The following is an 18,015-nucleotide window of genomic DNA, read 5'->3' as shown; positions in this document are numbered from 1 at the left end:
AAAGGACTAGGAGGTAAATCTGAACACTCTAATAGTAGAAGCATGGTTGCTGCCGATCATGCGTCACATGGCAACCAGAAGTCCATCACAAACATGACTAGCGAGTATCTTTAAGTTCTAACATTTTTACGCCTTGCAGCTGATTTTTTTTTCTTTCTTTAGCTTAGGGGTCATGCAGCATAGGTGTAGCTTTAAAACTTAACATTCTGACTGCATGCAGCCACCTCTAGACTGCATCTAGTGTTACTGGGTTTAAAGGGTTTATCCACTACTGGGCCACCCCTTAACTGCTAAAGTGCTCCAGCAAAAAAAAAAAACAAAAACAAAACATACTTCTGCAATATCATCATGTCCGTTATGCATCATGACTGTTGCAGTCATCAGCCAGTGATTGGCTGCAATCTTTCAAAATTCAGACAGAGCAGACTTCGATTTGCAGCAGAAGTCACGTGACAATGTCTAGACAACGTCGACATTGAAGAAGCAGCGTCAATCTGGGAGTAGAGTATGATTTTTTTTTTAATTTCATGTGGCTTTAAAGGAAATCTGTCACCCCATTTTAAGTAAGGCCACCACCATTAGGGGCTTATCTATAGCATTCTGTAATGCTGTAGATAAGCCCCCGATGTAACCTGAAAGATAAGAAAAACAAGTTAGATTATACTCACCCGGGGGTGGTCCGGTCCGATGGGCGTTGCAGGTCCAGGTCCGACGCCTCCCATCTTCATACGATGTCTTCCTCTTCTTTGCTTCCTGTCGCAGCTCTGGTGCAGGCGTACTTTGCCTTATTGAGGGCAGAGCAAAGTACTGCAGAGCGCAGGCGCCGGGCCTCTCTGACCTTTCCCGGGGCCTGCGCACTGCAGTACTTTACTCTGCCCTCAACAAGGCAAAGTACACCTGCCCCGGAGCCGCGACAGGAAGCAAAGAAGAGGACTTCATCGTATGAACATGGGAGGCGCCGGACCTGGACCGCGATGCCCATCGGACCGCACCGCACCGGGACCGCCCCTGGGTGAGTATAATCTAACTTGCTTTTCTCATCTTTCAGGATACATCGGGGGCTTATCTACAGCATTATAGAATGCTGTAGATAAGCCCCTGATGGCGGTGGCCTTAGCTTATAGGCCTAAAATGGGGTGACAGATTCCCTTTAATCTTATGTGTACAGTAATAGACAACCCTTCTTGACTGCTGAAGCCCCCCATATACAATAAAAACATAAAAAAATATGCAGTAAGCCGCCGGGCTCCTAATGACAGCCACAGGTAGTCACAAAGTGCAGCCAGTCCGATGGCTAGTGTATAGGTTTTTGTTGGCCCATCTTCATTATAGCTCTATTTTGTTATTTTACTAATGTAGATTTTCTATTTGGTTACAGAAAGAATATCCTTATGCTTCTTAAGAGAAACATGTAGTTATACAAAGAGATGCAAGTCTGTTTCATGTAGGGGGAAAAAAAAAAAAAAAAAAAAAAGGAGAAAACATGAGGCTACTGTACACATGAACCAACTTGTGACATTACCTTTCATGAGCTTTCCATCATTGGCAGGCTTATTTTCCGCTCCGTCAGCCGTGACATCACTGGCACCAACATCACTTCCATCTACAGCTGGATTACTTAATATCAAGTTGTCATTTGCGGATTGTACCGATGGACAACTAACTTCTGAAGTTGTAGAAGGCTGCTTAGGAAATAAAACAAAGTTAAACTAAGCAAAAAAAGCTGACCATCTGTTCCTGCCTATACACTCAGCCAAGCATTTGTGTGTTTTTAATGGGAGGTAAGAGATGGGGAGTAGGGAGGAATCTGCTGCCACGCTCCTCTGGTAGCAGGTCATTTAGGTGAAGAACATAAAGGGTTGATCATCCATCTCTCAAAGTCATTATTTGTCAAGAGACCGCCGCAGACACATCAGAGGGTGGGTTAGTCCGATTGTAAAATATATATGTGTATCTATCTTAACTGAAGTAGAGAAATTAGGCTGTGAACCCCATTGGGTACAGAGAATGATACATCATGTGTGGAGTTTAAGATATGATGGCAAAGAAATGTTCATCTTTTCTGTGGTTAAAAATTTTAATATAAGTGGTAAAATTGCTATCTTACCAGAAAACATCAAGAAGTCCACATAATACTGCCCTACAAGTAGAACAACAGGATTTTTGGTTGCTTACCGTAAAATCTGTTTCTTGAAGCCTCCATTGGGGGACACAGGAACCATGGGGTGTATGCTGCTGCCACTAGGAGGCTGACACTATGCAAATAACAAAATTAGCTCCTCCTCTGCAGTGTACACCCCACCGACTGGCATTAAACTCTTCAGTTAGTGAGAAAGCAGTAGGAGAAAGAACAAGGTTGAAAAACCATAACCACAAACTTGAGAACTGTAAACGTGAGAACAGTCAGAGAACATATAACAAAAACATTGGGAGGGTGCTGTGTCCCCCAATGGAGGCTTCAAGAAACAGATTTTACGGTAAGCAACCAAAAATCCTGTTTTCTTTATCGCCTCTCATTGGGAGACACAGGAACCATGGGACGTCCCAAAGCAGTCCCAAGACCGGGAAAAACAGACTTCCATCAGGTCAGAGGACTCACCACTGCCGCCTGCAGGATCCTTCTGCCTAGGCTGGCGTCCGCCGATGCGTAGGTATGGACCTTGTAAAATTTGGCGAACGTGTGGATGGAAGACCAAGTTGCCGCTTTGCACAGCTGTAGGGCGGAAGCCCTGTGGTGCACCGCCCAGGAGGCGCCGACTTCCCGGGTAGAGTGAGCCTTAATGCCAGGAGGGGGCTCTCTGTTCTTGACCCGGTAAGCCTCCAAGATTGCCATTCTGACCCATCGAGCAATAGTCGCTTTAGAAGCCGGCTGGCCTCTGCGCGTGCCATCAGGAATGACGAAAAAGGAATCCGTCTTCCGGAAAGTGGACGTTCTGTCCAGATAGATCCTCACAGCCCTGACAAGGTCCAGCTTGTTCAATGATCGCTCCAGAGGATGAGTCGGAGCTGGACAAAAGGAAGGTAGAACGATGTCCTCGTTGAGGTGGAAGGTGGAAACCACCTTAGGAAGAAAAGAAGGTGGGGGCCGGAAGACCACCTTGTCCTGGTGAATGACCAAAAACGGAGGACGGCAAGACAGGGCCGCCAGCTTGGAAACGCGGCGAATGGACGTGATGGCCACAAGAAAGGCTACCTTCGATGATAAAACTGATAGAGGAATCTCCCTAAGAGGTTCAAAGGGAGAAACCTTCAGAACGTCCAGTACCAGGTTTAGGTCCCATGCCTCCACAGGGGCCCTGTACGGCGGGACGGCGTGGGCTACCCCCTGAAAGAAGGTCTTAACCTGTGGCCGAGAGGCCAAGGTCTTCTGAAAGAAGATGGAAAGCGCAGAGACCTGACCCTTCAGGGAACTAAGAGCCAGGCCCGAATCCAGTCCTGCCTGAAGGAAGGCCAAAAGAGAAGGCAGGGAAAAAACCATAGGCGGAACGCGGTTGGACTCGCACCACCGGAAGTAGGCCTTCCAGGTGCGGTAGTAGCTCCTGGAAGACGAAGGCTTCCGAGCCTGAATCATGGTGTGAATCAACTGGTCCGAAAGGCCAGACGCTCTCAGAACCGCGGTCTCAACAGCCACGCCGTTAAACTGAGCGACCGAGAATTTGGGTGGCAGATCGGACCCTGGGACAGCAGTTCGGGCCTGTCTGGAAGGCGCCAGGGAGCGTCCGCGAGAAGGTTGACGAGCTCCGCGAACCAAGCTCTCCTGGGCCAATCCGGGGCGATCAGGATGACCGGCACCCCTTCCGCTTTGATCTTCTTCAACAGTTTGGGAAGTAATGGAAGCGGTGGGAACAGGTAGGGCAGCTCGAACTGTGACCAAGGAATGGCCAGAGCATCGACGCCCACTGCGAGAGGATCGCGGGACCTGGAGACGAACTGCGGAACCTTCCTGTTGACTCGGGACGCCGTGAGATCCACATCCGGAGTTCCCCATCGAAGACAAATCTGATGGAAGACCTCCGGATGCAAGGACCATTCCCCTGCCGCGAGACCCTCGCGGCTGAGGAAGTCGGCGGCCCAGTTTTCCACGCCGGGGATATGCACCGCGGATATCACCGGAACCGTTGCCTCTGCCCAAAGGAGGATCTTGGATACCTCGGCAAGGGCCAAGGAGCTCCGAGTCCCCCCCGATGGTTGACATATGCCACAGCCGTGGCGTTGTCCGTCTGGATCCGGACTGGAAGGCCCCTGAGGATCCTTTCCCAGTGGCGGAGGGACAGGAAGATGGCCCGAATTTCGAGGACGTTGATCGGCAGAGATGACTCCTGCAGCGACCAGTGGCCCTGGACCGTCAGGTGGCGAAAAACCGCACCCCAGCCGAGCAGGCTGGCGTCCGTTGTCACCACCTGCCAGTGAACTGGAAGGAAGGACCTGCCCTGGGAGATGAGAGGTGACGTCAGCCACCAGTTGAGACCGCCTGACCCGAAAGGAGAGTTTGATCGGTCGATCCAGGGAGAAGACCGACCTGTCCCACTGAGACAGAATGGCTTGCTGAAGGGGTCGCAAATGGAATTGGGCGAAGGGAATCGCTTCCAATGTAGCTACCATCCTCCCCAGAATCTTCATGGCCGAACGGAGGGAGGGAGGTCGAGGACCCTGGAGCAAGCGTATGTCCCGACAAAGAGTGGATCTCTTGTCTGTGGGAAGGAAGACTCTGCTCTGACGAGTATCGAAAAGCATGCCCAGAAAGATGATGCGCTGAGAAGGAATAAGGCAGGACTTCTTCCGGTTTACCAGCCACCCGAAACGGGCTAAGGTGTCGAGAACAATGGACAGGCTTTCGTGGGCCTGAGCGAAGGACGGAGCCTTGATGAGGATGTCGTCGAGATATGGAAATAGGACCAGGCCTCTGACTCTCAAGAAGGCCATCAGCGCCGCCATGATCTTCGTGAACACTCTTGGCGCGGTTGCGAGACCGAACGGCAGGGCGACGAACTGAAAATGATCTCGTTGCACTGCAAAGCGCAGGAAACGGTGATGTCCGGGAAATATCGGGACATGGAGGTAGGCGTCCTGGATATCTATTGAGCATAGAAACTCCTGAGCCTCCATGGAAGCAATTACTGAACGAAGGGATTCCATCCTGAAGTGTCTCAGGCGAACTCTCCTGTTCAGCAATTTGAGGTCCAGAATGGGGCGAACTTTGCCGTCTTTTTTCGGTACCACAAAAAGATTCGAGTAGAAACCCGTGAAGCGTTCTTTTTCTGGGACGGGAACGATTACCCCGGATTTGAGCAGAGAAGCGATGGCTGAGAAGAAGCCCGGAACTAGAGCGGGGTCTCTTGGAGGACGGGATTGGAAGAAACGATCCCGAGGTCGGGAAGCGAACTCTATTTTGTATCCCGAGGATACAACTTCCCTGACCCATGCATCCTCTACTGCGGAAATCCAGACGTCCCTGAAAAGGAGAAGACGGCCGCCCAATCTGGGAGTTGGGCTGGAGTCTTGCCGAGAGTCATGCCGAGGTGGATCTTCCAGTCCTGGGCCTGGAGGATCTACCCTGGGAGAAACGAGGACGCCAGGACGGAGTGGGCCTAAAGGACACCGCCTTCTTCTCTTGACGTGCCTGTGGCCTCTGTTGCTGCTGGGAAAAGGAGTTTGACGCAGCGAAGCGACGAAAAGGCCGAAAAGAACGAAACTGTCGTCTAGGAGGAGGGTGACGAGGCTTAGCCTGGGGGAGGAGAACTTGTACCCCCGGTGGCGTACTTAATTATTTGGTCCAGCTGGGAACCAAAGAGGCGAGAGCCCTGGAAGGGCAGACTAGTGAGGGACTTTTTGGAGGACAAGTCCGCCTGCCAGGCCTTGAGCCAAACGGTCCGGCGGATGGCAACGGCATTGCTGGAAGCTTGAGCCGCACAAGACGCGGCATCCAGGGAGGCGGAAACCAGGTATTCACCAGCGTGGGAAATCTGGTTGGCAAGTTCCGCTAATTGCGCGGGAGGCGCCCCATCCAGGATACCTCGCCGAAGATCCTTGGCCCATTTTGAGATGGATTTTGAAGCCCAAGTGGACGTAAAAGCTGGACATAGAGCCGCTGAAGCCGCTTCAAAAGCAGATTTCGCAAAGGATTCTATAACTATCGTTAGAATCCTTCAGAGATGCTCCGCCGGACAGAGGAAGCACCGTGTTGGTGGACAGCCTGGAAACAGGGGGGTCCACCGAGGGAGAGGCCGTCCAATTGGCGGTAAGTTCTGGAGGAAAAGGATATAACACACCCAGGCGTTTTCCCCTCTGAAAACGCCTAGTGGGGTTCTCTCTCTCTCTGGACACGATTTCCTCGAATTCAGGATGAGGAGCGAAAAATTTTGAAGGTGGTTTGGCCCGTCTAAACGAAACCGCCTGATCTGCGGGTTCCGTAGAGGGATCCTTGATGCCACATGTTTGGTTTATTGCCCCAATGAGGTTCTGGACTGTCTTCACTCATGGTGGCGATTTGGTTAGGATCCAGCTCCGAAGTATCCTCCGAAGGCGCATCAGATAATGCCTCGCCTGACTCAGGGGAGGAGGATCGGTGGGACACCAACCGCGGGGGAGGGCCGAGCGGCGAGATGGAGCGCGAAGAGGACTCAGACCGACGTTCCTGTCTGGACCTTTTGTGGCTTATCAAGGAGGGCTCAGGCGGCGGTTCCTGCGACCCGCTGGCCACTGCAGGGGTCTGCAGGGGTAACCGATCCAGCGCGAACACTAGGGTTTGAGATACCAGTGTTAAATCGGCCACCGATTGTGACAGAGAGGCGGCCCAGCCTGGGATGGGGGGGGATCACTCTCGGGCGGAACAGCCGGGGGATCCTGGGCGGTGGGAACAATCTGGTTGCTGCAGGACTGACACAGCGGGGAGGACTGACCTGAGGGAAGTTTGCTGTTACAGGACGAACATGCAAAGTACGTGACTAAGGCAGAAGATGAAGAAGTAGGGGGACGAGAGCGGCCCCCTTTAGAGGTAGACATTTTTAGGGACCCTGAAGATGCCAGTGGGTTAGGGGACAGTGGCAGAGGGGGGTGTCAGTCTGCAGTGCAGCTACTCACGGACCCGGTCCTGGAAGATGTCCCACTTGTCGATGGAGTGCCCTGAGGAGCTGTATTCAGCGCAGATAGAGCTGTGCCCACAGAAGATGCGGGTGCGCTTGCGAGAGCTGGTGCTGCTGCCGGTACAAAGCGGTGCTCACACCAGACGAGTGTCCCAGGAAGAAGGGGGCGGAGCCAGACGCAGGGGCGCCGGTAGGCAGGGCACAGTAAGTCGGGCGGGAAAAAGCCCGCCCGCAGAACCGGAAGTGAGGAGCCGAGAAACCGGAAGTAGGCCCCGGCCTAAGCCGGGACCTAAATTAGAGGCCGGCGCCGCCGGAGAAGGGAACCGCGGCGCCGGAGCAATGCGCCGCAGGGACTGAGAAGAGCGGCAGCCTGCCAAGGCTGTCCGGGAAAGCGGAACTGGCGGGGTCGCGGCGCCAGAAGTAGGCCCCGGCAGAAGCCGGGACCTAAATTAGAGGCTGGCGCCGCCGGAAATTCACGGCGCCGGAGAATCGCGGCGCTGGAGCGCCGCCGGAAAATCGCGGCGCCGGAGAATCGCGGCGTCGGAGCGCCGCAGAAAGTAAGTGGCACGGCATCCTGCCAAGGACGCCGTGCAGACACAGGACGCATTGTGGCCCCCGAGCAGTGAGACCGCAGGGGGAAGCGGCGCGGCAGCCTGCTAGGCTGTGACACTGTAAGGGGCTGTGCGGCTGCAGGGAGAGAACTGCGGCCACTAAGGAAGAAGAGCTTATGGCTGTCCCTGGGATCCCTCTAAAATAAACGCCATGAGGGAGGACAGGGGGACATCTGGAGAAAAGATCCCGGGGGAATGGAGGGGAAATACTCACCTAAACATCCCACGCCGTTACTAACCTGAGGGGGAATGAGACGTCCACGGAGCTGTAATGGACGTCCTCGTCTCCTCCAACCGACAGGCTCTGGTAGGCGAGTGGGTGGGGGACGGAGCCAGGACCGGACTTCTGAGCACGCTTCTGTGCTAGGATCTTGGTCCTGGAGAGGGATCTATGAGGATACGGGGTGGCAGTACACGCCGTACTCATAGTCCGCATTGTGGGAATACAGGTGTGACTGCTCACCCTGTATCCCTCCGGAAAAAACCTGAAAAAAAACGACGCACATTGAGGTAGATAAGGGTCTAATGAAAGACCCGTGTCCACCTCCTACTGACACTAAGCTAAACTGAAGAGTTTAATGCCAGTCGGTGGGGTGTAACATAGTTAGTAAGGCCGAAAAAAGACATTTGTCCATCCAGTTCAGCCTATATTCCATCATAATAAATACCCAGATCTACGTCCTTCTACAGAACCTAATAATTGTATGATACAATATTGTTCTGCTCCAGGAAGACATCCAGGCCTCTCTTGAACCCCTCGACTGAGTTCGCCATCACCACCTCCTCAGGCAAGCAATTCCAGATTCTCACTGCCCTAACAGTAAAGAATCCTCTTCTATGTTGGTGGAAAAACCTTCTCTCCTCCAGACGCAAAGAATGCCCCCTTGTGCCCGTCACCTTCCTTGGTATAAACAGATCCTCAGCGAGATATTTGTATTGTCCCCTTATATATTTATACATGGTTATTAGATCGCCCCTCAGTCGTCTTTTTTCTAAACTAGTGTACACTGCAGAGGAGGAGCTAATTTTGTTATTTGCATAGGGTCAGCCTCCTAGTGGCAGCAGCATACACCCCATGGTTCCTGTGTCCCCCAATGAGAGGCGATAAAGAAAAAGGCTCGTTATGACGTCTCAGCCATATTGACCTTTGCAGTCCTTCATCTGGCCATACATGATCAACGATACTGGGTGAAGCATGAGCACTCTTTCTGGGAACGTTCCTTGACAGACAGTGTAGGACACGGCACGGATGGCCATTTTAAGAACTTAAAAATATTTTCCAAAAAAGCTAAGAACCTGATGTCAGTGATTGGGCCGTAAGAGTAATGAAAGCAAGATGAACAATTACATTCTAATTGAAGTTTTAAACCATTTTACCAGAAAGGAAAAGAACAAAGGAAAAAATAGAACTTTAAATGCTTTTCAAAACCCTTTATTGCGCAGCCTTAATAACTTCAGACTAGCTATAGCGTAAAATAGGCTTCCTTTTGACCAGTTTCAGACAAAGGACTCAGCAGTATAACCCAACTTCTGAGAACAGAACAAATGCATATGTTCAGAAGCTACTGTACTGGAAAAAAGGAGCCTACCTTGTGAAAATGTCTGATACTCTGCACCAGCCATACAAAGGGAAGGTCAGGTGCGCCATCGCTCTGTATAAGATCTGCAACCTCAACTATTCCAGCTAGAATCCGTACATAACAGGGACTCGCTCAGCTGCGCCATGAAATCTTAGCAACTCAAAGCAAAATCACGTACATGGAAGGCTGTGGAGTCGCCAAGCCATATCTCCGACTCCTCAATTTCCCTGACCCCCACAGCCCTCCCTACTGAGCCTGTACATAAAGTGCAGCACAGATTCATCTCAGCTAAAAGCCGAGATCCTTAGATCAGGAATAGATATTTATAGGACATTTCATAACTTTCCCAATTTCTTATGAAAACATTTACAGCACATCCTGCACTGTACTACTGTACCCAATTTATTATATGTTTTAGGAGTCGGTCCATTTTATACTCACTCCAACTCAGACTCCATCAAAATGGACACAGACTGACTGCAACGGCTCTGACTTCACAGTCCTACGTACATACATATGATTGCGGGGCTTCTTGTGTGTGGAGAGGGCTCAGGAGCTTTATGTTGGCTGGGTTATGTGGTCTGTATTTGTGTCTTTGTGTCTTAACAGCAGCAGCCAGAAATGAGCTGCAAAGGCAGTTACTAAAAATGGCTGTCAAGTCTCAGACAGCAGTGTTTTACTGCAACGTGCACCGGCTGACATGGGTCTCACGTGACAAGAAAAACTTTACCTTGTTTACTATGCTCATGGGGTTCACAAAATTAGGCTGCAATTTTTTTCTTCCCTAAATTAATGTACCGTATTTTTGGGACTATAAGACGCTCTTTTTACCTCCAAAAATGTGGAGGAAAAATGGGGAGTGTGTCTTATAGTCCGAATGTATCGGCTCTGGCTGTGGTGGGGAGGGGGGGAGCGGCAGCGGCGGAACAGCGGGTCACAGAGGCAGGAGCCAATTGCTGTGGCTAACTCCTGTGCCTGCTGCTAAAGAGAAATGAATATTCACTGCATTCCACGCCCATGGGTATGGAGGGCAATGAATATTCATTTCTCTTTAATAGGATCCTGGTACGATTAGCCCCCATCCCCGTCCTGGCATGCATGGACCCCACAATCGATACTGGTATGCATGACCCCATCAGAAAACATTAAAAAAACAAAACAACCCATTACACTTACTTTCCCGGCGCTCACTTGCAGCGCATTGTTCTGATGCAAGCAGCGGCTTTATGCTTGTAAGCAACGCATGTCAGGCACATCATGTGCTGCCTTGCAAGCCGAAGGGCAGCTGCCGGAATACTCACTGCTCTGTATGCCAGTACTATGTGTGTAGAGGGCAGTAAGTATTCATTGCTATTTAGTAGCGAGCACAGTGTCACCTGGAGCGTTACTGCAGCTCCCGGCGGTCACGTGTCCCCACTGTGAAAGAAAAATGAATATTCACTGCATTCCACACCCATGGGAATTGTGATCACTGGCCTTAGACACTCATTCATGCATGAGATCAGTTAGCGTCTCACTGACTGTGCCTCAGAGAGCCAGCTTAGAGCTGGATCTCTCAAGCAACCGTACCCTGGGTTCATCACATGACCTCAGGGTACCTCGGTAACCATCGGTAGCCACAATACTAATTGCAGGGGTCCACTGGTTATTAAGGTGGTCTTGTGACCCCCTTGTAACAAGTTAAATACCGCTGTCACGACTGACAGCAGTGTTTAAGGGGTTAATTGGCCCCGATTGGTCGCAAAACCAGCCAGGGCCAATATCGCAAGGCATTAGCTGTCACCAGCGGGAATCCCCACTGTGGAGAGGCACAATTCCTCAGGGCCATTAAAAAGCAGCGTTGAGGAATAAGTGCCCTTAATGACCGCCGTTAAAAGGTGTATCGGTGGTCGTTAAGGGGTTGAAGCAAATATCTGTCAACAAATTTCACAATACAAACTACATACATTGAAAACCCATGTCAGAATGGCTGTATACTACCGATACCTTTTTGGATATCCCAGCAGCTGGAGGGACACTAGAGTTAGTCTATGTGTGGGGCGACGGAGTTACTTTCAAAAAGGATTTCATAGCCTTTCTGATGTGGATATTCACAGTAAATACACGAGCCACATCAGGTCTGCAAAGTCTATTTAATGTTTGTAGTTTCTACTAGGAAATCTGGTTACAGATCCACTTTAATTAAGTGGTGGTAGTAAAAGGTAATTTAATGATCCACACAAGTTTTACAAGAGCAATGCAGTCCAATTCCTAGGCAATATATTTCAATGTTTTCTTACAACTGGATGAGGAAATCAGATTGCTGACTAGACAAGCTGATTGGACGAATATCACAGAAATAAAATATTCATCACAAGATAAGGTCCAGGACAGATTAACTAGTTGTCTCCACATCCAATTATCCTCTTCTCATTATTAGGATTTGTGTACAACCAATCATGCCAAGACAGCAACACAATAAAGTTTACAAGACAGTTCACTAGAAGATTAAGAGTGCAAACAAAGTACATCTGACATTTTTAAGGGATTGCATAAATTTTCTGACAGACTTTATAAACTAGGGCCAGAAAGGTTTCATGTTCGCAGAGGCATGATAAGGAAGCAAAGCTGTGCTTGTAAACCTAACAAACCAATCAAAAAGTAGCGAGGGTTAGAAATATTATGAAGTTTTCACTTCGCTATTTATGACTTTTTTTTTGGATTGAGCCAACATGAGCTAGACGGATAAATCCAAGCCTACAACAAGGCATTATCTTGCAGAAAAGCATCATCGGAAATCCAAATCTCCCATTACAAAAGGAAAAATTTTTGCAGCGCTTTAAAAAAAAACAAACAAACAAACAAAAAAAAACACAAAACACACACACATACATACTAGATAAAAGTTGTCAGAATCTGTAGATTTTGACCAACCAGCTTCCCCAATCTGTTGGGGCGTACAGTAGGTTTTGGCAGTTCGAATTTCAGCAGACGACCCATTGTCAGAGGACAACACCAGAAAGCTTTGCTAACCTAGCCAAATTTGGAACGGACAAAAATGCTCCCAGAACATTAATAATGGAGAAAGAACTGGCAGTAATTTTTACTCTATACAGTACGCTAATATATCCATTGGACTTTGCTTTCCTGGGAATAATGTGACCTGTAAATCTAAAGAGACCGACAGCTAGAGATCCAGGCCTCAATCTCAGTGATTGTTAAGAGTTTCCCAAAAACCCATCAATTACACAGGTCTACACAAAAAAAATAAAAAGTGTTTTCCAGGTGCCAAGGTTGTTTGAATGGATTTAGGGTATGTTAAGAGTACCAATTCATTGTTCTAGTTTTTGAGATAATTCATCCATGAAAATGAAGCTTTCCCCCATGCAAGTTGTATGTGATAACAAGTCAATAGCTTCTACTCTTTCTTGTCATTCTTAAACAGTGTGTTCGGTAACGAAATATCCCCTATAATAATTTTTTATTCCAATTTGTAGGCTTACAATGCTACAAAAGTGATTTTTGAAGCCAGAATTCTACTTTAACCACTGAATAGCTCAGAAACTAGAGCCAATCTGGCAAAACCAAAGTCATCTTCTTACTCAGCACTAGACATGAGCGAATATCATCGATCCCTCCTTGTTGAGCTCACTAATAGAGCTTACCGAATAGCAGCAGCGGGAACCCTGATACCTACGATCCGTATACCTCGTATTGTGCTCCAGGGACCAGTGCAGGAGTGTTGCCATGTCCAGCAGCGACTATTTCTTCTTCTTGTGCGCGTTCTTGCACTGGTCCTTGGAAAGCAGTGTGCCGCTGACATTTTGTTGAACAAACTTTTTTTTCCAAGACTAGAATATTAATTGTGCAGGCTCAGTATTTAAAATAGGAGGCTCAGTGACCTGTCATTTAAAGCCAAAATGATAATTATGAGGCAGGCACACACACACAAAAAAAAAAAAAAAAAAGACCCCCCACAGGCCCACCATGAATAACGAACATCTCAACTCAAAACTGCTAACACACATTACACAAGAACCACAAGACTGATTTCTTCAACCCAGATATCATTTTAATCAGTGTAACAATGCCAACCTGACAATGTCTGTACTTTACTTAGCAAAATCCTGATGACAGGTTTGCTTTAATATAAAACAAGACATCGTCGGCACTAAAATCATTGTATGCCAGTGTTCTGTATGTATCCACAAACTGATTAAATAGGGGGGATAGCATTCAAAATATGCGAAACTGACTAACATTTATCCAAAACACACATGTATAAATTGAAAATTAAATCCTTCTAGCCAAATTCCTTAATAGTATAAGTCTAAGCACCCAAAACAGGAAATTATATTAAAGGGACTCCATCAGCAGAGTTTTGCTATTAATCTGAAGACAGGAGGAGGTAGAAGCTGAGACACAGAATTCAGGGATGTGTCACTTGTCAAACTGTGTGCTACTGTTCACTAACTGTGAAGGATTTATCACTAAGAGATTAACACTGCAGGACTACATTAGTCTTGCAATGTCCCCTTCTGTGATAAGCAGCTCACTGTCTAAGGACATTGTATACACAGAGCTTGGTGTGGGCGGAATTAGCTTTCTCAGCTCAACTTCATGCTAAATCTAAAAGCTCTGATTGTGTCAGAACTTCTGCACCCAGTAATCTAAGTGATACATCGTAAAGGTACCGTCACATTAAGCGACGCTGCAGCGATCTAGACAACATGCCAATCGCTGCAGCTTCGCTGTTTGGTCGCTGGTGAGCTGTCACTCAGACAGCTCTCCAGCGACCAACGATAATGAAGTCCCCGGGTAACCAGGGTAAACATCAGGTTACTAAGCGCAGGGCCGCGCTTAGTAACCCGATGTTTACCCTGGTTACCATTGTAAAAGTAAAAAAAAAACAAACAAAAAAAAAAAAACAGTACATACTTACATTCCTGTCGCGTCCCCGGCCTCAGCTTCCCTGCTCTGTGTAAGCGCGCTTGCCGGAAAGCAGAGCGGTGACGTCTGCTTTACGGCCGGCGCTGACACTGGGGGACGCAGGGAAGCTGACGCTGAGGAACGTGACAGGAATGTAAGTATGCAGTGTTTTTTTTTACTTTTACATTGGTAACCAGGGTAAACATCGGGTTACTTAGCGCGGCCCTGCGCTTAGTAACCCGATGTTTACCCTGGTTACCAGTGAAGACATCGCTGAATCGGCGTCACACACGCCGATTCAGCGATGTCTGCGGGAGATCCAGCGACGAAATAAAGTTCTGGACTTTCCCCAGCGACCAACGATCTCCCAGCAGGGGCCTGATCGTTGGTCGCGGTCACGCATAACGATTTCGTTAACGATATCGTTGCTACGTCACAAAAAGCAACGATATAGTTAACGATATCGTTATGTGTGAAGGTACCTTTAGATTCAGCTTCTCTTTATCTACATTGCGCTGCTCTCAGATGAATTAGCAAAAACCTGTTGACAGATTCCTTTTAAAGGGGATCTTGTTTCATCTGCCTTCCTCCCACCAATCAGCACAGTAAGATGGTAAGCTACAATATAGATGAGCTAATGTGTCTTTGGAACCTGTATGGTGTAAACTCCCCTCCACTGGCACTACATGGTGTGGCACAATGTACCAGTACCAGTTGAAAGAGTGAATGGGCTGGGAAGATCTTTTCTTAATGAAGCCTTTTCATTAAGGTTCAATTGTGCAAATTAAACCAAATATGATCTACAAAAATGGTCTACAGCTCAAAATTACTTCAAGCACAGCCAATGTGACAGATAAGGATTTCACAAAACCTCAATGAGAACAATTTTCATTTATCAAATTGCATTGTAAAATGATTGTTAATTCCAAAACTGAGAAATGAAATGGAGGCTGCCACCTTCTAAATTGTGCTGGAGTTATTGAATATTCTACATGCATTTCATCGGCATTTGCCTACTTATTGCTCTTAAAAAACAGACATATTAGTCAGTGGTATCAGATGCATTCCATATGTTGCTGTCCATACCTGAGGATTGAGAGTGCCTTCTCTTTGCATGAAAAAGTGCTTCTTAAATTCATAGTAAGGATTATACTGATGCCATGGCTGGAGAAATTCAAACCTAACAAAAAGGCAAAGACTGGGTTTTACAGAAGGATTCAATATTCTGTGAGTACAGAAAAGCTTTAGCAAAGCTCCACACTAGGCATGGAAAGCACAGTACGTAGTGCTCAATGTCAATCTCCGCCAGAAACAGTACTAACCTTGCATCATTCTTCGCCCGTACGCTGGTTTCAAATTTCAGTCCATTCCGAGCCACGTACTGCGCTAGTTTATCGATGACAGGCTGAATATCAGGAGGTGGGGGAATAATGGCGACCACTGGTGCCAAAGTGCTGAAACAAAACAATCAATTCAAATGGGCCATTAGAATAATTATGGATGCAGCAGCATAAGAGCCATCATCGCAGATTTCCAATGTCGTCATTTCCAGATGGGTGCACTTCTAAAGACTAGCCGAGGCAAACCGGAGATAACAGCAATCACACTACGTATGCTACCTCAAAGGGGTTGTCCAGATGAAAAAAAAAAGGTTTATAGTGGTTCGGATTTATAAAAAAAAAAAAAAATAATTGATAATCCGCCAACCCACCTGGTTCCAGTGCAAGCCTGGTCTGTGCTGACGCAGGAGAAGAATAGATCACCGTCCCAACAGCAACAAGACTGCCCTGGCCTGTGATTGGCTGCAGCAGCTAGGTGACTAGAGCCATGCATCATTAGAAAACCTTTTACAGATGCGTTGCTTAAGTTACTTGATCGCTGCAGCCAATCACAGACTGCAGCGTTCCTGACTGCTGGTGGAATGGTGATGTGCTCTGTTCTTGTGTACAGTAAGTGCAGAGCAGGCCTGTGCTGGATCCAGGTGGGTGCTGGTAGGTGGATCAATTCATTTTACATATGCAAGCGCCTGGAAAAAAATGTTTTTGCTCTTGAAACAGATAGATCAGACAGTTTATGAACGCTCCAAGCCAGTAATTTACATCAGTCACTGGGGAGGTTTTCTCCAGTGTGTCCAGTCATTGTTTCGGCACTCGCAGTAGCCAAACAGTAGACCGTTTCCTGTGAATTTTGGCCGCTAAGAGTATGCCCTTATAATGGCCAGTATCTTAACCCGACAGACACTGTGCTGTCTGTAGAATATTGTGATATTGGAGCAGACCTTTACAAATGGTAAAATATTATGACAAGAAGCTACAGCGTTTGATCACATTTCTATTACATCGAGCATTCAGCATGTTTTACCTACTCAATTTGCTTAAATAGAAATCGAATATATCCCCGCTGAATGAGAGTGAGCGAATAAGACAAGCTGTACCTTAAATCAAGGCCGAAAACTAATACAAATGTTAGCCTATTATGTGGCGAGCACAATGGCAGGAACAGTACAGAGTACATGATACTGAATGAAGGTTCTCAGTGTCCGCACACTATCTGCACCAGGCGGGTCAGCAGGCAAAAAGAGAGAATGAAAGAACTTAATTGATGTGCTATGGAGACAGAAATTCTTATTTAGGGGTAAAAAAAAAAAAAAAAAAAGAGCTAAATGAAATTTAAAGACGTTGTATAGACAGCTTCAAAAAGCTACAAGAAAGATGGCAAAATACTGAAAATCCAAATTAGTTACGACTTTCAAAAAAAAAAAAAAATACAAAAATCAATGGGGAGAAAAAAAATTATGTGTTTCTCATTGCTTGGCTTAAAGGCAAGTCATCTATTGTTTTCCTTTTAACTGCCTTTTGCCCTGTAGAGGTGGGCATATAGGAGAGTATTAAAGGTATATTACGTCCATCGAGTCTTAATACATGTATCAGACACAGAAATACAGAGTTATACAGGTGGTAACAGAGGAATAATGAGGAAAAAAAAATTTGCCCATATATCCTACTCGCCTAACTCTTCCCATACAGGCTCTGCTCAACCTCTGCAGAAACTTATCGCCTGTGATTTGCTGCAGTGTCAAGTGACGTGAGCAATGTGTCATCAGAACACAACTACTGGTCACCTTAGTACCGCTACTGGGGCAATGGTGACATTTTCACTTGTGTCCACGAAAACACTGTACAACCTGCGCTGCATCCAGGTGGGTGCCAGAGCGAGTTTTCATGTTTCTTTTTATGCAGTTATTTGGACTACTCAGGGGGGTCTTTGTCCACCATTTGTTGACTGGATGTCTCACACTTTAGGGTATCGGCTGATTACAGTGCATTTGGCTGACTTTAAATGTGTATGAGGAACTCTGAAAACTTTTTTGAAGGATTATTTCCAAGCTACTTTTTTTGGCATATTCAAATGTTATGGTACCTCTCGGGAAAAGGGGGCCTGACGCTCGCTATCATAGGAGAGGTGTGAATGAGAGGAGTTGGGTTAGACCACAAACCCCAATGTTGTTCTGATAAAGTGTGTCATTTTGAAACACGTTGACAAATGACCCCATTTCTACACACCTGTTTCCTACTCATCATTGGTCCAACGCAGCACAGTTTTTAACCCACTTTTCTCCAGCCTCGCATGTTCTTCATACCATGAACCGGCAGAAGCCTTTTTTAAGCCTCCACAGAGGTTGTGACTTCACAACTATCAGGTGAGCACGACTGCCCATCAGCTGTTTCTCAGCTAAGACCTATTGCACTTATTGCCTTTCCAGTTTCTCTTATCCATCATATGAGAGACTGTTGTGCACGCTCATCTCTCCATTCTTTTCTAACGGTATGTGAC

The 18,015-nt window shown here is 47.4% G+C and overlaps 1 protein-coding gene across 5 annotated transcripts in view; it reads right to left on the bottom strand.

Annotated features, from left to right (window-relative positions):
- Positions 1 to 18,015, bottom strand: part of SFSWAP (splicing factor SWAP) — a 192,660-nt gene that overhangs the window by 104,175 nt on the left and 70,470 nt on the right. For 3 of the 5 annotated variants that reach the window (XM_069756058.1, XM_069756061.1, XM_069756060.1), the window contains 3 exons: positions 15,504 to 15,635; positions 15,268 to 15,361; positions 1,523 to 1,682 (listed from right to left, as the gene is read on the bottom strand). In XM_069756058.1, coding sequence (XP_069612159.1) covers positions 1,523 to 1,682; positions 15,268 to 15,361; positions 15,504 to 15,635 — 386 coding nt within the window. Of the gene's footprint in view, positions 1 to 1,522; positions 1,686 to 15,267; positions 15,362 to 15,503; positions 15,636 to 18,015 lie in introns of all 5 variants that reach the window. The other 2 variants (XM_069756059.1, XM_069756057.1) reach the window with 1 other exon arrangement.

The sequence above is a fragment of the Ranitomeya imitator genome, chromosome 1 (genome assembly GCF_032444005.1).
Source record: "Ranitomeya imitator isolate aRanImi1 chromosome 1, aRanImi1.pri, whole genome shotgun sequence".
In the NCBI taxonomy this organism is placed as follows: Eukaryota; Metazoa; Chordata; class Amphibia; order Anura; family Dendrobatidae; genus Ranitomeya; species Ranitomeya imitator.
This window is presented reverse-complemented; position numbering and strand designations above follow the sequence as displayed.